This window comes from Equus przewalskii, chromosome 6 (assembly GCF_037783145.1).
Source record: "Equus przewalskii isolate Varuska chromosome 6, EquPr2, whole genome shotgun sequence".
NCBI classification, from domain to species: domain Eukaryota; kingdom Metazoa; phylum Chordata; class Mammalia; order Perissodactyla; family Equidae; genus Equus; species Equus przewalskii.
Window position 1 is genome coordinate 67,047,234 of NC_091836.1, and position 18,559 is coordinate 67,065,792.

The window sequence follows — 18,559 nt, forward strand, 5'->3', positions numbered from 1 at the left end:
TACTAACTGGACTGTGTTTAGTGGAAGGTGCCCTAGATCGCCAGTACGCAAAGTAGAGTCTGAACTGTTCGTAGTCTGCATAGAAATTGAAAGTGTTTAGAAACGTTTACAGCAATTTCACAGGGTAATTTTATGTCTAACGAAGCTAATAAAAAAGAAAATGAGGGCCGGCCTGGTGGTGCAGCTGTTAAGTGCGTGTGTTCTTCTTCAGCGGCCTGGGGTTCGTGGGTTCGGATCCCCGGTGTGGACATGGCACCGCTTGTCAAGCCATGCTGTGGTAGGCGTCCCACATATAAAGTAGAGGAAGGTGGGCATGGATGTTAGCTCAGGGCCAGTCTTCCTCAGCAAAAAGAGGAGGACTGGCAGTAGATGTTAGCTCAGGGCTAATCTTCCTCAAAAAAAAAAAAAAAAAAAAAAAAAAAAGAAGGAAAATGAGCTTTATCTTGTATGTCTTTTTTTTTTGCTCGATACTTTTATTTTTAATTTTATTTTAGTAGACTTTATTTTTAGAGCAGTTTTAGGCTTACAGAAAAATTGACCAGAAAGTACAAAGAGCTCCCATATACTCCCTCTCTCCCACTCATCCCTGCACTTCCTCTGTTACCAACAGCATGCATTAGTGTGGTACAATTGATGAACCAGTATTGATACATTATTATTAACTAAAGTCCATAGTTTATATTAGGGTTCACTCTTTATGTTGTACAGTTCTATGGGTTTTGAAAGATGCATGTTGTGTATCCACAATTATAGTGTCATACGGAATAGTTTCACTGCCTTAAAAATGCCTTGTGTTCCACCTATTCATCTCTACCCCCAACCCCCTTCTGAACTCTTGGCAACCACTGATCTTTTTGCTGTTTCTTATGGTTTTGCCTTTTCCAGAACATCATATAGTTAGAATCAGCCTTTTCAGACTAGCTTTTTTCACTTAACAGTATACATTTAGGGGTTTTCCATGTCTTTTTGTGGATTGATAGTTCATTTCTTTGTATTGCTGAATAAATTGACACCATTGTATAGATGTTTATCTGTTCATCTATTGAAGGATATTTTGGTTGCTTCTGAACTTTCACAATTATGAACAGGCTGTAATAAATATCTGTGGACAGATTTTTGTGTGGACATAAATTTTCAACTCATTTGGGCAAATACCTAGGGGTGCAATTGCTGAATTGTATGGTAAGCCTATTTTTAACTGTAAGAAACTGCCAAACTATCTCCCAGAGTGGCTGTACCATTTTGCATTCCCATCAGCAGTGGATGAGAATTCTTGTTACTCCACGTCTTTATCTGCATTTGGTGTTATTAGTGTTTTGGATTTTAGCCATTCTAATAGGTATGTAGTGGTATCCCATTGTTGTTTTAATTTGTGAGTCCTTAATGACATGTGATGTTGATTATCTTTTCATATGCTTATCTGCCCTCTCTATGTCTTCTTTGGTGAGATATCTGTTTAGATCTTTTGTCCTTTCTTCGATTGGGTTGTTTTCTTATTGTTGAATTTTAAGAGTTCTTTTATATTTTGGATACAAGTCCTTTATCAGATATGTGTTTTGCCAATATTTTCTCCAGTGTGTGACTTGTCTTTCCATTCACTTAACAGTGTCTTTTGCAGGACAGAAGTTTCAAATTTTAGGTAAGTCCAACAAATCAACTTTTTCTCTTGTGGATCATGATTTTGGTGTTGTATCTAAAAAGTCATTGCCAAACCTAAGGTCATTTAGATTTTATCTTACATTATCTTCTAGACATTTTATAGTTTTGTATTTTACATTTAGGTCTGTGATACATTTTGAGTTAATTTTTGTGAAAAGCATCAAGTCTGTGTCTAGATTAGTTTTTTTGCATGTGAAGGTCCACTTCTAGGACCATTTATTGAAAAAGACTATCCTTTCTCCATTGAATTTCTTTTGTTCCTTTGTCAAAGATCAGTTGACTGTATTTGTATAGATCTGTTTCAGGTTCTCTGTTCTATTCCATTGATCAATTAGTCTATTCTTTCACCAATACCACACTGTCTTGATCACTGTAGCTTTACAGTAAGTCTTGAGGTCAGGTAGTATTAGTCCTCTGACAGATGTCTATTTAGCTATAGTTACATCCATATAGATATATTGCCCAGGCCACATCCGGGACCAATTGAGTCAAAATCTCTGCTAGGACTTCAGTATATATTTTAACACCTTCCCAGGTAATTTCGACGCACAGGGAGAGTTGAAAACCACTATACTAAGACCATAAACTCCTTGAAAATGTGTCCTCTTCACTGATGTCTATCCCCAGTTGCTTGTACCAGATGCTTAAATAGTTGTTGAATGAGCAAATGATTAAAAGAACTGGGGGTATTTATGCTGGAGAAGAGAAAAAGTACACAGACTTGATAGGTCACCATACACACACATCTGAAAGCCTTTAAAATGATTTACCCTGAAGGATGTTTTCTGAATGCTCCAGGAGGTGGAATTGGAAGTTTACAGAGAGGCGCCTGGCTGAATTTAGGAAGTGCTGTCTTATAGTGCCAGTTGCAAGTGAGCTGTCTGTTCCTGCGTATGTTCCAGCAGAACCTGGAAAACCATCTATAAGAGGATGCTCCATGGGGTGGGAAGTTGGACAAGATCACATGCTATGATTATTGATCATTAGTTTGACAAACTATGTCTAAGGCAGAGGACTGTTTCTGGCTCTCATCTACCCTGTATAAATTGAGATGAAGGACAAGGGTGTGGGTCAAAAGAACATCCTAAAACTACTTTGAAGCTGAATTCTCATAGCGCAGCAGATCCCCTAGTCTGTATTATTGACCATTTCTCTATATAATGTGGATGTCTTCAAGAAATTCCCTGTCTCCTCCATCAAATTTGGGATTTCTGGTAGTTGGAATAGCACAGGTACACAGAGTCTGGTAAGGGTGAAAGATACTTAACAGAAGAACTCTTTCTGTCCTTATGAAGTTCTTCCCCTACATCCTTCTGCAATTGGATTAATTTGGGCACACTGAATGGAGGTGTTAGACATCTGTCAGGGAAAATGGATAAATGCCATGAACTTTCTCTCTAGCATGTTTAAATCATTGATCAGGCATAATGCTGGTTACCTGCTCTTTGCCAGGCAGTAAGAGAGGTGTATGGCAGTTGATATAAAGTTGACTAACATGGCAGAAAGAAACAAAGCACAGACTTAGTAGTCAGACCAGAGTTGGGACAACTCGGCCATTTAATAGCTGTGAGGTCTTGAGGAAGTCACTGTTCTGTCTCACCCGTTGAATTCTGTCTTTTTTTTTTTAATCGATTTTATTTTTCCTTTCTCTCCCCAGAGCGCCCAGGTACATAGTTGTATATTTTTAGTTGTGGGTCCTTCTAGTTGTGGCACGTGAGACGCCGCCTCAACATGGCCTGACGAGCAGTGCCATGTCCATGCCCAGGATCTGAACTGGCCAAACCCTGGGCCGCTGAAGTGGAGCGCGCAAACCTGACCACTCAGCCACGGGGCTGGTCCCCATCATATTCTGTCTTTCACCAAGTTCTGCTGCTGCTTCTTCCAAGCTGTATCTTTAGAATATGCTTATTTCTTTTCATCTCATTGTCTAACATAGTAGTCTAAGTCATTACCATCTTCCCTTGCCTGGAGTTCTGAAAGAATCTACTGACTTATTTTCTTGTTTCCATCACTCTCTCCTCTATTCTCCATTGAGCATTCAATAATCTTTTAAAAATGTAAATTAGATCCTGTCGATCTTCTTAAAACCTCCCAAAGCTTTCCCATTGCTAAAACTTAGAACAAAACTCAAACTCCTAGTTATTACCTGGAAGAGACCTTCATGCTCTGACTCCTGCCGTCTCTGAAAAGCAGGAAGTAGAGGGGGCAGGGGGCGAGGTACTATTACCTCCTAGGGAGCCTTTGGAAATGTATGAAGGTGTTTTTTTATTTCAATTATTGGGGGGCACTACTGGCATTTAGGGGGGTCTGGGCCAGGGTTGGTAAATGTCTGTCCTGTAATGTGTCATTCAGCTCAGGGCCCATTACAATCAATACCTGATTTACAATGAGTGCTTAAGAAATACTTATTATATGAAAGCACATTCTTCCTGGACCTCAGTTTTGACGTCTTTAAATTGGTAGACTGCTTACTTGGTAAGGCTGTGGTGAGATAGATAGAACATTGTGTAAAGCGCCTGGTACACAATAGCACTTGATAAATGGTAGCTGCTGCTGAGTTTTTTTTGGTTAGACAGGTATAAGTGCCCACCCAACGTTTTCCCTGGGGCATTAGAATTAGAACGTGACACCTTTGCTAAGGGGGTGAGTGCACCTCTTTCCCTGCAGCCTAATCTGATAGACTCTTAAGTTTGACCTGAATCGACCTGGGGTCCAGACCCAGCTGCAGAAACTAAGGCACAGAGGAGCTCTGGTTCTCTTGCTTGACTCGGGCTCACTCAGGACTCTCACAGGCCCTGGAAAGCTGGTCTCTGAGAAATTCCCTCCTGCTGGAGACTAGGTAGGGGAGAATAGCTGAGAGGGTGGGAAGGTAGTCTCCCCGCCCTCAGCGCTTCTTCACGGAAAGGAGAAGCGCCGCTTACTCCCGCCTCCTTCCCTCCCTTCTTCCCCCGCCCCTTCTGCTTCGCCAACCCCAAAGCAGCGCCTTCGCTGCGCCCTGCGAGGGCGGGAGCGGGCGGCACTGGGAGCTGGGGCGGCTGAGCTGCCGGGAGCCCGGCCCCAGCCGCGTAGAGCGGCACGGGGGAGCCAGGGCGTTGTGTGGCCGACCAGGCAGGAGAGGTGCGGCTGTGCGACAAAAACAGTGGCCAGAGATGCCGGGGCCAGCTCGCCCCACCAGGTAATGCCAGTCTGGCCTGAGGCGCGCCCAGCTGGGCGGTCCTGGAGAGGGGGGGTCTCCGTCGGCTTCCGGGGAGTGGTGACGTGGGGTCCGGTAGATTTAGGGTCTCTTGAGAGACCCAAATGAGAGAAGGGGCTGAGGGTGGAACCCTCAGATGAGCTCACCCGGGGCTGGGCCAGCGCTGGAATCAGAGGTCTGACTAGGGAAGGGTATGAAGGGGAAGCTGGTTTTGGGGAACTGCTCTGCCTCAGGAGCCGTGCTCCTTTGCAAGCACCCTTCTGCTTGGTGGCTAGGGTGATTCTTTCCTCTGCCTTGGCTTAGCGGCTGGCCTGCTGGGACTGTGGGGGCTTTTCTCTTGGATGCAGGGGAGGAGCATTATATTATAAGTGACCTTTTAAGAAGTGGAGTAAAACTGAGAGATAGGAGACCTGGGGGGCTGGTCCTGTTCAGGCAGCCTCTGTGGGCCTCAGTTTCCTTATCTGTGCAGTGAAGGGCTTGACATTCTGTTTGTGACTCTGGCTTTCCTAGGCTGTCAAACTGCGTTTTGGAAAAGTGAGCTGATTTAAAGCCCAAGAATGGGCTGCAGAGATGTCCCCCTCAATACTGTAGGAGATGGGTGAACTTAGGAAGCAGACCTTGGTATCCTGTGTTCCAGCCAGGCTTTTGGGTGGCATCTTGTAGGTCTGCTCAGGAACCAGTGACCTCATGGGCAAGGCAGAAGTTGAGAATGCTGATTATTTTAGTGTTGAGTGTAGGTACGTTGGGTGTAGGGAGGTGGGATTGAGAAGAAGCAGGTCAAGGTATGTTAATGTTTTTTCTCGGAACTGGTCAGTTCTTTGATACTTAAGTATAAAGCTGCTTTAAACTAGGCTGTCTTCTCTGGAGCTGCCCCCTCACTCTGCCAAGTTAATGACAGACCTTGGGGCTTTGTAATGTCTTAATCACTATAATTCTCTCCTTCCTGATTATCTGGGACCAAGAAACACATGTCAGGCCTGATACTAACCTATTTTGATTATTTTGGACCTCCTTCCTCCCCCTGGTTTTTCTATGACTCCACCTCCTTGTCTTCCTCTCCCCACTTTTCTTTCTATTTCTTACTCCTGATTATTTTTCCTGTCCTGCCCTCTACCCACCTTTTCTCCCACCCCCACTTTCTCCCTTCTTCCTGCTCTCCTCATGCTTCCCCTTTCTTATTTCTTCTTCTCCATAGCCAGTTTTTCCTTCCCTTTCTTGAGTCCTTCCCCTCTTAGTTGGGCTTTTTCTCTTTTCTTCTTAGAAATTATGTTTAAGCTTTCTCATTATAGTAGGTTCTGGTTTGTTAGGGGCGTTTGGTGTGGTGTCTGTGAGGTCCACACACTCTGTTTCCTAACTCTCTTACTTTCGGCTTTCACCTACAAATTCTCTCTTTTTCAAATGCCGGTCTCTCTTCTTACTGCCTCTGTGCCTTGCTTTGGGCCTGCCAATAAGCAATCATTCTTCCTGGATTTGTCCCCCACCTCCTTCCTGGAGGGGAGTGGACAGTGCGGCAGGCAGTAGGGAGTAAGCAAGGTGGGAAGTAAGGGGCTTGAAGACTAGAGTGTGAGGAGAGCATCAGTGTCTAGTAGGGCTGGGCAGAAGCTCAGACTCTGTTTAGTGAGATGAGTGCCTGGAAGAGGAACAAAGACTCTTTGGCAGCTCTGAGGCATTGCTGATCTGGAGGAAAAAAGGTAAACCTGTGAGCCTAGGGAAGAAAAGGGGGATAGCAGGGGTGCGTGGAGGGAGAGAAGGAGGAGACCTGGTGGAGAAAACAGTGGTCTTTTGAAGAAGAGGGTGGCTGGGGCGAGATAGGGGTTCTTTGCGGGTAGAGATGGGTGTAGTGGGAAAGACTATCGTCTGGGAAAGAGGACCATGTATGTTAATTCTCTTTCCCTCTGAAGGCTGGCTTTTTGGACTGATTTGTTTCTACTTGCAAACTTTTCTGGAGCAGTGTCCTCGAAGTAGGAGAGTGAGAGGGGAAGCAGAGATAAGAAGACAAAGCTGCTGTTTTCCTTGCACTCACTGTCTAGACCAGAATATGGAATGTGTAGATATACAAAGAGCTTTGAACGTGGTATCCAGCCATCATCAAACATTCTCTGAACCGTCCATTCTATTTTATTTATGGTGCCTGGTGCTAGGGGATACTGAAATGGAAATTGGACTCAGTTGCTGACTTCCAGTGTAGGTCAAGGAGTATGGGTATCTGTAACCTCGTGTGATAAGTATGTGTGATATAAGAGAAGCACCAGGGGCTGTGATAACACAGAGGGAACTTTTTTTTTGAGGAAGATTGGCCTTAAGCTAACATCTGCTGCCACTGTCCTCTTTTTTACTGAGGAAGACTGGCCCTGATCTAACATCTGTGCCCATCTTCCTCTATTTTTTATGTGGGACACCTGCCACAGCATGGCTTGATAAGCCATGCTAGGTCCACACCCAGGATCTGAACTGGCGAACCCTGGGCCACTGAAGCAGAGCATGCGAACTTAACCGGTATGCCACCGGGCCGGCCCCACACAGAGGGAACTTTTGATTTATCAAGTCAGCGGACCTAAATTCAGATCTTCTCTAAAAGTGATATCTGTTGTCTTATACCATGTTATTTTCTGGCCCTGGGTGTACATATAGTATACAAAAAGTTTTATGTTCTCTTTTCTTCCTACCTGTGGGGCTAGACTCTAGGTACTGCTGAGATGAAGAAAGAACAGTTCCACGTGGTAGGTCTCTGTGCCATGGACAAACAAATACTTATTATCTTGGAAGGGAACCGGACTTGGTCCCTGTTAACTTCTGCTGGCTCTAGGCTACAAAGGTGACTTGGTGCTGAGCTCCCTCCATGAGTCATTTGCTTTCTTCCTCTCCTTCCCCTCCTTCCCATCCCTCCATTTTCTTAAATTCAGTTTCTGGTGGGCTGTAGAGTTCAGAGACCACACAGAGCTAGGCTAGGCATTATACTTCCATTGGCCTCTATAAAATAGGTCATTAACACTTCATAGGGTTGGTGAAGATCAAATGAAATAATGAATGTGTGAAACTGCTTTGTAAACTGTAAAGTGCTGTACAGCTGTTACTTTGGTAATGCATTTTCAGCCATCAAAAATGCTCAGATGCCACAGCCTGAAAGAAATGCCTAGGTTTGCTCCCTGATTAGTTTAAAACTGAGCCTCAATCCTTAATAATAAAGGAAAAGGAGTGGGCTAATTGATCCCCAGGCTGAAAACTGAGGTCAAGAGGTGTAGTGATTTATGTAAGGTCAAACGAATAGAGGTGGCAAGTATAAAAGGTATTTTTAGTGACACCTTGTGATATAGCAAAAAAAAAAGGAAGGGGGAGGAATTTAAAAGCAGACTGACCTCAGTTCATATTCTCGTTCTACCACTTACTAGCTGGTTTTTAATCTTTCTAAGCTTCATATATAAAAGGGAAGATATTTATACCTCCCTTGAAGAGTTATAAAGCTTAAAAATAATTGTATTAAAAAAGAAAAAATATATGTAGGCATTTTATAGCTATACTTATTCTTATCCTGCAAAAATCAACTTTGGAGTAACTTTATTAAGAAAGTCTTCTTTTGAGGCCTGCCCCATGGCATAGTGGTTAAGTCTGGTGCGCTCCACTTCAGCAGCCCGGGTTGGTGGGTTCGGATCCCAGGTGTGGACCTACACCACTTATCAAGCCACATGGTGGCGGTGACCCACATACAAAATATAAGAAGATTGTCACAGATGTTAGCTCAGGATTAGTCTTCCTCAAGCGAAAAAAAGAGGAAGATTGGCAACAGATGTTAGCTCAGAGTGAATCTTCCTCACCAAAAAAAAAAAAAGTCTTCCCTGACTCCTAGGCTATTTAAAGGCCCCTCTTCTGGATTCACGCAGCACTCATGTGCTTTTTCTCACCACTCATAGTGGCACTTACCATTTTGTGCTATCACTGTGGTTTATGTATCTGCCTCTCCTGTTAGTATGTGAGCAGAGACAGGGTCTAGTAAATTTTGGTGTCTACTCTTGCTAAGCCCCATTTAGTTGCTAGGTATACATTGGTAAGCACAGCAGACTTAGTTTCTCCTCTGTGAAGCTTACTGTTTATTGAGGGAGATGTATAATAAGTAAGCAAATATAATTAAAATTCCATATGCTGTGGAAACCACGAGTTCCATTTGTTAATGTTAAGTTTAAGATACTTAAGAGAAATTCAGGCAGAGTTGTCTAACAGATGGTTATTAATCTGAAAGAGAGCTTTTGGGCTAGGGATAGAAACTTGGGTGTCATCAACATATAGATGATCTGTAAAGCCATGGGAATGGATGAGATCATCAAGGGGAGAGTGTTGTATATGAGGGATGGAGGTTCCTAGCCTTAGACATTTGGAAGATAGCTAGTGAAGGAAAAGTCTGCAAAGGAGCTAGGAGTAGACAGAAAGATAGAAGGAAAGCCAGGTGAATGTGCTTCCCCAGAAGCCAAGAAAGAAGAGCATTTGCAAGAGAAGGGAGGTCAGTTATCTTGAATGCTGCTGAGAGATTGAATAAGGTGAGGACAGAATAGTGACCATTTGATTTGGCAATGTGGAGATAATTAGTAATCTTGACAAGACTACTTTTGGTGAAATGCGGTGTTAGTTGGCATACAGAAGGGGGAGGAAGTGGAGATAGTATAAGTAGACACTTCTTCTGAGAAGCTTTGCTATAAAAGGGAACAAAGAAATAAATGGTATTTGGAGGAGGATGTGGGTGTTGAGGGAGGGGGATCTGTGTGTATCTTTGAATAGGAGATGCTATAGCAGCTCCTACTATATGCACCCAGTATTCTCAGGTCAGGCCCAACATTTAGAGATCATCTTGATTTTTCCTTTTGCTCACATCATACATCCAATCTCTAGGCCATTTGGCTCTACCTTTTAGAATATATCTATCTTTGTAATACTTCGTTCTACCTACTGCTATCCATTCAAGCCACCATCACTCCTCACGTAGATTAGTGAGAGTGGTCTATTTAAAACATAGATCGGGGCCAGCCCACTGGCATAGCGATTAAGTTCTCACGTTCTGCTCTGGTGGCCCGGGGTTCGCCGGTTCAGATCCCGGGTGCGGACGCGGCACCACTCAGCAAGCCATGCTGTGGTAGGCGTCCCACATGTAAAGTAGAGGAAGATGGGCACAGATGTTAGCTCAGGGCCAGTCTTCCTCCAAAAAAAAAAAACAACCCCAACATAGATCACTGCTCAAAACTCTTTATTCTCTTCTCACTCCTGCTACAAAATCCAAATTTATTATGGCCTGTAGAGTTCATAATCTAACCTCTGGCTATCGTCTCTAATCTCAGTTTCCTACCACATTTCTGCTTGTTCACTCAGCTTTTGTCTAGCTGGCATTTTTGCTATTCTTCATGCCCAAAACAGTCTCATATAGGACATTTGTACTTACTGCTCCCTCTGCTTAAAATGCTTCCAGATATTACTATGATTTGCTGTCTCATTTCATTCAGATCTTAAATGTCTCTTCCTCAGAGAAGCCTGAACTGATCACCTGATCTAATGTACTACCCCCCATACCCTACATATACTACTATTTAATTTTCATTATGGACTTGATGTTGTATGTTTATTTGCTTATTTCTTTGTCTGCTTCTCTTACTAGTCCATAAACTCCATGAACACAGGGACTTTGTCTTAGTCATCTAGATTAGTACTGGTACATTGTAGGTAGATGCTCAATAAATATTTATTGAATGACTGAATATATCAAACAGAGAGAGGGAGAGAGATTAATGTAGCTGAAAGAGGAGATGATTCTAGGTGAGAGGGAGTACAAGTGAAGGAGTAGAGGGAGAAGAAAGAATGGCTTTTGATGGGATACCTCCTTCATTGTAATTGGATGGTGCAGGTGTGGGGAGGCATGTAGATTTGGGGGTGGGAAGGTGGACTTCTGCATAGATTTCTGTTTTCTCATTGCAGATAAGCTCATTGGTTAAGGTGTAAGTGGGAAGCCCAACTGAATGCCCATTTGAGGCAAGGTAATCATAGGTAGTGAGGTAGTCATAATTTTCAAGTGAAAGCAGTTAACCAGGTAATGTTCTCTAGGACATTCAGTTGCTCTAGTGTAGAGACAGCTGGGAGACAGTTGAGTTCAACTATCCTAAAGCTGGGATTTTGCTAACTGAATTTTGGAAAGGGAGAGAAGGCAAGGGGATTGATTTTTTTAAAAATCAGATTTGTTTAGATTGATCAGGTTTGTTTAAAGTATACAGGTACGGTGAAAGCCTATTATAAGCCGTCTTATTATCCTACAAATTTTACTGAGAGTCAGTTATCCATTGCCCACAGTTAATATCTTAAGTCTTAGTTCACTGGCCCCTACTCCAGCATTAACAGCATTAACCCCAGTATTAACAGGCTCCTACTGTAATGTGACTGTTGATACCGTTGTGAACTTTCAGCACATTGTAGTGTATTTATTTAGATACTAATTTCTAATTCCCCTTTCTTTTTTTATTGTGGCAAAATACACATAAAATTTACCATCTTAACCATTTTTAAGCATATAGTTCACTGGTATTAAATACGTTCACATTATTGTGCAACCATCACCACCATCCATCCTCATAACTCTTTTCGTCTTGTAAAACTGGAACTCTATACCTATTAAACAATAACTCCCCATTCTCCCCTGCCCCCAGCCCCTGGCAACCACCATTATATTTTTTGTCTCTGATTTTTGACTACTCTCAATCTGTGTTGTAGTATATTGCGGAATTTCCTTCTTTTTCTGAATAATATTCCATTGTATGTATATACCACATTTTGCTTATCCGTTCATCTGTTGATGGACACTTGGGCTGCTTCCACATTTTAGCTATTGGTGGTGAATAAAGATACTTTGAACATGAGTGTACAAATATCTCTTCTCTTAAGACCCTGCTTTCAATTCTTTTGGGTATGTATACCCAGAAGTGGAATTGCTGGATCACATGGCACTTCTGTTTTCAATTTTTTGAGGAACCTCTATACTGTTTTCCACAGAGCCTGTACCATCTTACGTTCCCATCAACAGTGCACAAGAGTTCCAATATCTCCACATCCTCACCAACACTTCTTGTTTTCTGTTTTTTTTTTGATAGTAGCCATCCTAATGGGTGTGAGGTGGTATCTCATTGTAATTTTGATTTGCATCTCCCTGATGATTAGTGCTCTTGAGCATCTTTTCATTTGCTTATTGGCCATTTGTATATCTTCTTTGGAGATATGTCTATTTAAGTCCTTTGCCTATTTTTGAATTGAGTTGTCTGTGTTTTTATGGTGGAGTTTTCCATGGTTGATGGTTTTTGATGTTTGAGTGATTTTGATGGACTATGGTTAGGGAAAAAGAGAAGTGAAGGCAGGAGAGACCAATGGAAGTAGACTGAAGCTCAAAATGAAGTCTGGTAATTGTAGTGGACTTCTTGAGTAAGTGAGCTGCATGGATAGGAGGTTGTGTTTGGATTATATCTGATTCATTCCAGATGTTGGAATTGATGCACATTTTGATGAAAAGGTCCAGGGTGTGATCATGGGAGTATTAGCTAACTTGGACTGGAGGTCAGCAAATGAAGTGGCCAGAGTGTTGGAAGGTCTACCACTGTGGCTGTTGAAGTCACCTTGAATGATAACTGGAGGGGTACAGAAGAAGATTGATCTAGGAACTAAAGCCTTTGAGTGGGGTGACCAGGAAGTAGGTATTAGACACAAGGAAGTGTGATAATAGCCAGTGGAGGTTACTCAAAGGAATACAGGTTTTTGCAAGATAGTCATTGTTAAGCAGTCCATTTTCATGCTGTGGTGCTTAACACTTCCAAGAGAAAGCATGTGGTAGTGCGGGAAATCACAGGATATGTTCAGGCAGAGATTGACTAGAAGGTCATCCAACTAGGAGACAGCAGAATTCCAGCGTTTCTTGGGAGGTTGAACCAGATAGCCTTATTGGTTCCCTCTAGCTCTCAGATTTATGGGCCTCGGGTTTTAGTGATGATTTTCTCAGTTCAGGCCATCCATTGGGAGGTCTAGAGGTTTGAAGCGTAAGTTTGATTTCCCCTTCACTCTTGGGAATAGCTCAAGTGGGGCTGCAGGTCAGGAATTTCCCAAGATGGTAGGGAGAGGATTATATAAGACCTTTGGTACTGGTTTCTGCTCGTAACTCTAGTAACTATCTGCAGAGGTGGTAGGAGTGAGGAAGATGTGTAGGTGTGATTAGTAGGGGAAGGAGAGGGTGAAGGTACAGGGCCAGCCTAAGTGAACTTAAGTCTCTGGCTCCACATCTCTCTGCCTTTTCCATTTTGCTTTGTTGCCTCTTATGCCTCTCCAATTGCAGGAAGCTTCTCTGGCATAGCCTCTGTCCATTCTGTCTCAAATTATATTTAGTGTAGAAAGACTGTTTTAAGAGAATCAAAATAATCAGAGGGTAGTCGTGCCCTTCTCACTATTTCATTGAGTGATCTTAGGTAAATTGCATCCCCCTATGGGTTTCAGGTTCCCAACTATAAAATAAAGTTTTGGAACGGGACGATTTTTCAAGATCCTTTCGACTCCTGTTTTTTTTCCCTCTAAACCAGTCTGCCTTAGTCAGTGAACCTTTGCTAATTATCTAGTGTGTGCCAGGTCTGTGCTGGGTGGGACTCGGGGACATAGAGATTAATCAGACTCAGTTTTGTCCCTTGAGTTGTTCATGGTCTGGTGAGGTTGACATGATGAAATATGGAAACTGCTGCATAGAAGTATGTATACAATGCTGTTAAATTTGGGGGAAAGGTAAAAGTAGGGGGGCTTCTGTTAAGGTTCCATAGAAGAAGTGAGTCAAACTGGGTCTTGAAGAATGAGTAGGAGTTTGCTTGGCAGACAAGTTGGGACGTTTTAGGCAGAGAGAACAGCGTGGGCAAAGGCAGGGGCATGAAAGCATATTGAGTTGGAATTAACAAGTTTAGAGAAAGTAGAGATGAAGCTGGAAAGATGAGTAGAGGATGGAAACAAATATTTATTGGACATATATTTTGTGCCAGGCAGCATGCTAGGTGCTTTTTTATATGCTTTTTAAATCTTAGAACTCTATAGAGTAGTCTTATTTGTATTTTAAATAAGAGGAAACCAAGGATCAGAAATTAAACTAGCTTTCCTAACAGCCCAGAAACAGCCTCCAGTTGTCCTCTCTGCTACCTCAGTAGTTGCTTTCTTGTTGCTAGACCAGAGCAAGTGGCTGGAGGCTGCATAGCAGGAGTGTCTGTGACGTGTGAGAAGGACCTCTCTCAGCAAATTCAAGACTGCAGAGTTCCAGGCCCCTGCCAAAGAAAACCTCCTGGCACAATTTAATTAAAGATCAGATTCTCGTAACCAGGTGTCAAGGGCATGCGGTACTCTCCAGTCCTGGGTGGAGTGTTGGTCAGGCTGCTCTCAGCTGCTCTGAGTTGTTGGAACTAAGAAATGGGATTACTATATAGAATAGGTTTTATTTCTTCTTCTACCTTGCATTTTAAATAGTGACCTGAGGGGTTATTAGAGGTTGTCTAGTCCATTTCTTTGTCTCTAAAGTGAACAGTGAGATGTGTGGTAGTGGAAAGAGAGGTGGTTCTACATTCACACAGACTTCATTTCAGGTCTCTGCCTCTGCTGCCCAGTAGCTATGTGACCTTGGGTGACTGACAACATCTCTGAGATTGTGCTTCTTCTGAATTGCTCACTCTTTTATCCCCAGCACCTAGCACAGCCTGGCAAACGGTAGATGATATAAATACTTGCATTAATTGAATGAGAAAATTGATACCAACCAAATAGATTTCCAAGTTTTCCGGAAACTCCAAACTGTGAACCAATATTAGTGGTTATTAAAATATCAGCCCCAAATGATGGCAAAATCCTATTTGTAAAGATGGTTTGTCCAGGAGGTTCTCTGGGGAAGCTGTTTTTTTTTAAAGAGTTTTAGCAACTCTGTTAGGCAGTTTAGAGGACTCTCCTAATCTCCAAGTCCCTCTGTGTGAGCTCAAGGCAGCACAGAATCCTCAGTGCAGACGGATAGCAGCTGGTCCCCTCCTCCAGGCAGCACCTCTGTTCTCATTGTCATCTTTCTGCAGCCTTTTTAAATCAACAGTGTCATCTTTTAGTTTTAACATGAAACATTCATTGTGCAGATCTAGAGCTGCTTAGGAGAGACCATTTTCCGACTAGTGCTGTATGTGTTACAGGACATGAAAGGCCCTCTGGTGATCACTGTGTCCTACTTTTTCATCTTCACGTTGTATTCCATCACACTGGACTCTCACACTTATGTTATTCCTGTGGTTTGGGTTGCATTTGCCATCATTGTTTTCCATCGAAATCATTTATTTATTGTCTGTTTTTTTGGTCCAGGTACTATACCAATACCTGTGCCTATCCTAGACCAATTAAATCAGAGCTCAAGCATTGGTATTTTCCCACCAACTTTTTCTTAGGTAAGTTTTCAAATGTACAGCGAAGTTGAAAGAATTTTATAGTGAATACCTGTGTAACTACCATCTAGATTCTTCTATCATTGACATTTTCATATACTTGCTTTATCATATCCATTATATATTATATATTGACATGTATGTTATATCACATCCCTATGTTCATCCATTAATCTATCTTATTTTTTTAAGTGCATTTCAAAGTAAATTGCAGGTATTAGTACACTTCCCCCTAAGTACTTCAGCTGGTGTTTTAAAAAGCTCATAGTGGATTCTAATATTCTAGAGTTAAAAACCACTAATCTGACCTATTTATTCTTTAAGCCCCTCCTCTTTTTTCAAATATATTTTCTCAATTTATCACTTTCTTTTAATCTTTTTTTTATCGAGTTCATGATAATTTACATCATTGCGAATTTCACTTGTACATTATTTCTTGTCTGTCACCATGTAAGTGCTCCCCCTGTGTTTACCCCCCAGCCTCCTTCCCTGGTAACTGCTGAACTGTTCTTTTGATCCATGTGCTTTTTTATCTTCCACATATGAGTGAAATCATATGGTGTTTGTCTTTCTCAGTCTCATTTATTTCGCTTAACATTATACCCTCCAGGTCCATTTATGTTGTTGCAAATAGGATGATTTTGTCTTTTTTTATGGCCGAGTAGTATTCCATTGTGTGTATATACACACCACATCTTCTTTATCCAATCATCGGTCGATGGGCACTTGGGTTGCTTCCATGTCTTGGTTATTGTGAATAGTGCTGCAATGAACGTAGGGGTACATAGGCCACTTTGGATTGTCGATTTCAAGTTGTTTGGGTAGATACCCAGTAGTGGGATAGCTGGGACATATGATATTTCTATTTTTAGTTTTTCAGGAGTCTCCATACTGCTTTCCATAGTGTGAGCTCCTACTCTTAATCCCACCTCTTTTATGAAGCCTCACTGGTCACCTCAATTCAATATAGTCTTTCCTTTCCATGTCTTCGACAGCACTATTCACAATTGGCCTGGCATTGTGATTGTGGTTTTCTAGGTCCTGTCTATCTTGCTTACTAGACTGTGAGAACCTTCAGAGTCGGGAGCATATCTTATTTATTTATTTATCTCTATATCTTTTTCTAGCATAGCACCTTACATGTTAGTAGCCAGTAAAAATTTATTGATTTGAATTGTACTTGAATGAAGAACCTGTAACTACAGCAAAAGGTGAACATAACTTTCACATAGCTGATTTGAAGACCAAGAGTTTATTTATCTTCTCTGGTGCTTAGCTCATAGCAGATGTTTAGTAAATATTAATCAAGTTCAGCCCAAACATGTTTGTATATTTTTATATTTGCCATTGGCTAGATTTGACTGACCTAAATGTAAATGAGAAGCAGCAGAATTCAGGTCAGAAAAGGTACGAAGGAGCTAGAATTACCTCAGGTATAGGTGGAAAATTCTTAGAGAATCTGAAGAGATGGGTTCTAAGCCCCACCTTTAAATTGCTTTGTGATCCTGGGTAATTTTCTTCTGCTTTTTGGACCTCAGTATTCCTACTGTTATATGAGGGGGTCAGATTAGATGACCTCTAAGGTTGATTCTGGCTTTGATGTTATGTGTATCTTAAAATCTTTGATTATCTTGGCTCTATTTTATACTAGTAGCTGTGGAATCCAGATGTGATAAGGTGGAAAGAGGTAGTTTTTGTTGAGCACACTCCTTCCCTTAATCACTGTCCAGTTTCATTCATTATGTAAAGTACCTTACACTTAGTGGCTACTTGAAAAGTGTTTTCTTTCCCTTCTTTCTACTCTAGCGTTGTATCTTTATGCTTTTTACAGCATGCTTTATGCTTTTTATAGCAAAAGAGATGCAAACCGCTTCCCTTTCTTGGTTGGGTCTCGACCAGTATTTGTTGTGCAACTGAGTAGTGGGAAACATCATATTGCAGCTCATCGGTGAAGGGACTTCTAGAAGGCCGTAGCTAGTAAATAGCAGAGCCAGAATTTAAACTCAGGTTTTCTAATTTTAACTCCAGTCATCTTTTCACTATATCACCCTACCACTGGCTCTTTTGAAACCTCAGTGACCCTGCATTTATTATAGAGCCATTCAGTTGATTCATAATCAAGTATAATTAGTTGCTCATAAATTATTAGGCACCCTGAGCCTCTTGGAGCATTGGTAAAATGTGGTCAGTCTGTCTTCCTCTCTGTTACATCAGTTTGTTGTCTAGGACGGATAGAGAGGTACCATCTGAACTATCGTTCTAAATGTTGGCTTTGGGCCTAGCTTTATGTCACAGCACATCAGAAGGCATTGGTTTGTCATCATCCCAAATCTTTGGCCTGCGGAGACTGTTAGATTTAAGATGTCTTTAGTCTTCTTATTTAAGAGTTGAGTGTGTCTCTTCTTTCCCTCTCAGGATTGATGTTTTAGATTTGTTTTCCTGTAAACAAAGTTTAAGATAGTGTAGGTTTTAAAATGTGCTGAGTATAGATGGATAAAATTACCAGTGAGGGGATCTATGAAGTGTAGAGAGAGTAAAGACGTGGAGAAACCATAGAAAGGACTGGTTGGAGGGCTGCAGGGAAATTGGAAAGTAGTATAGAAACATTAAGTCCAAGTAAGTTCAGAGGGAAGGATCAAGAAGGCATAAAGTTGTGTCTGTGTGTGTAGTTGAAGGTACTGGCGGTGTTTAGCATTGAGAAAATAGATTTGGGAGGGTCTTGAAAGACGATTTAAAGTATCTAAAGTTCTGTCTGGGGAAGAGGCAATAGACTTTTCTGAATAGCCATAGGAGATAGGATTTAGGACCGAAAAATGGAAGTAGTTTTTGTTTGTTTATTCATTTATTTGTTCACTTGTTTTTTTATTTGTTCATTCATTCAACACATCGATTTTATTGATTACCTGTTCTGTGCCAGGCATGGTGTTGGGGATTGTGAAATAAGTAGAACTGAACTTTGTTCTTAAGGAGTTCATAGTCTAAGTCTGGTAGGGGAGGGGAGTGTACAGGGAGACAGATGTGCAAACAAGTATCGCAATGCCGTGTGGGATAGATAGAACTTAATATAAGTGAGAACTCTAAATGAGGTGACCAAGGATAGAGTAGGCTGACTTTTGAGACTGTAGCTTTCCTGTCACTGGAGGTTTTCAAGCATAGGCTGAATAATCTGGGCTGGAATGTGGTACAGAGGATTTTAAACATTGTATTGTAACAACAGATTTTAAGTTTTAAGTAATTTGGAATCTTTTTAAAAGTGGAG

The 18,559-nt window shown here is 41.8% G+C and overlaps 1 protein-coding gene across 21 annotated transcripts in view; it reads left to right on the top strand.

Annotated features, from left to right (window-relative positions):
- The window catches only part of PAK1 (p21 (RAC1) activated kinase 1), a 133,868-nt gene that overhangs the window by 54,559 nt on the left and 60,750 nt on the right, over nt 1-18,559 (top strand). For 3 of the 21 annotated variants that reach the window (XM_070625795.1, XM_070625809.1, XM_070625800.1), the window contains exon 2: nt 15,221-15,303. The exons of 6 other annotated variants lie outside the window; for them this stretch is intronic. Coding sequence is in view for 1 of the 15 variants with exons in the window: in XM_070625793.1 (XP_070481894.1) it covers nt 4,989-5,027 (39 nt within the window). In the remaining 14 variants the exon portion in view is untranslated. Of the gene's footprint in view, nt 1-1,611; nt 1,640-4,489; nt 6,544-15,220; nt 15,304-18,559 lie in introns of those variants that run through there. 12 more of the 21 variants (XM_070625801.1, XM_008524522.2, XM_070625802.1 and 9 more) reach the window with 12 other exon arrangements.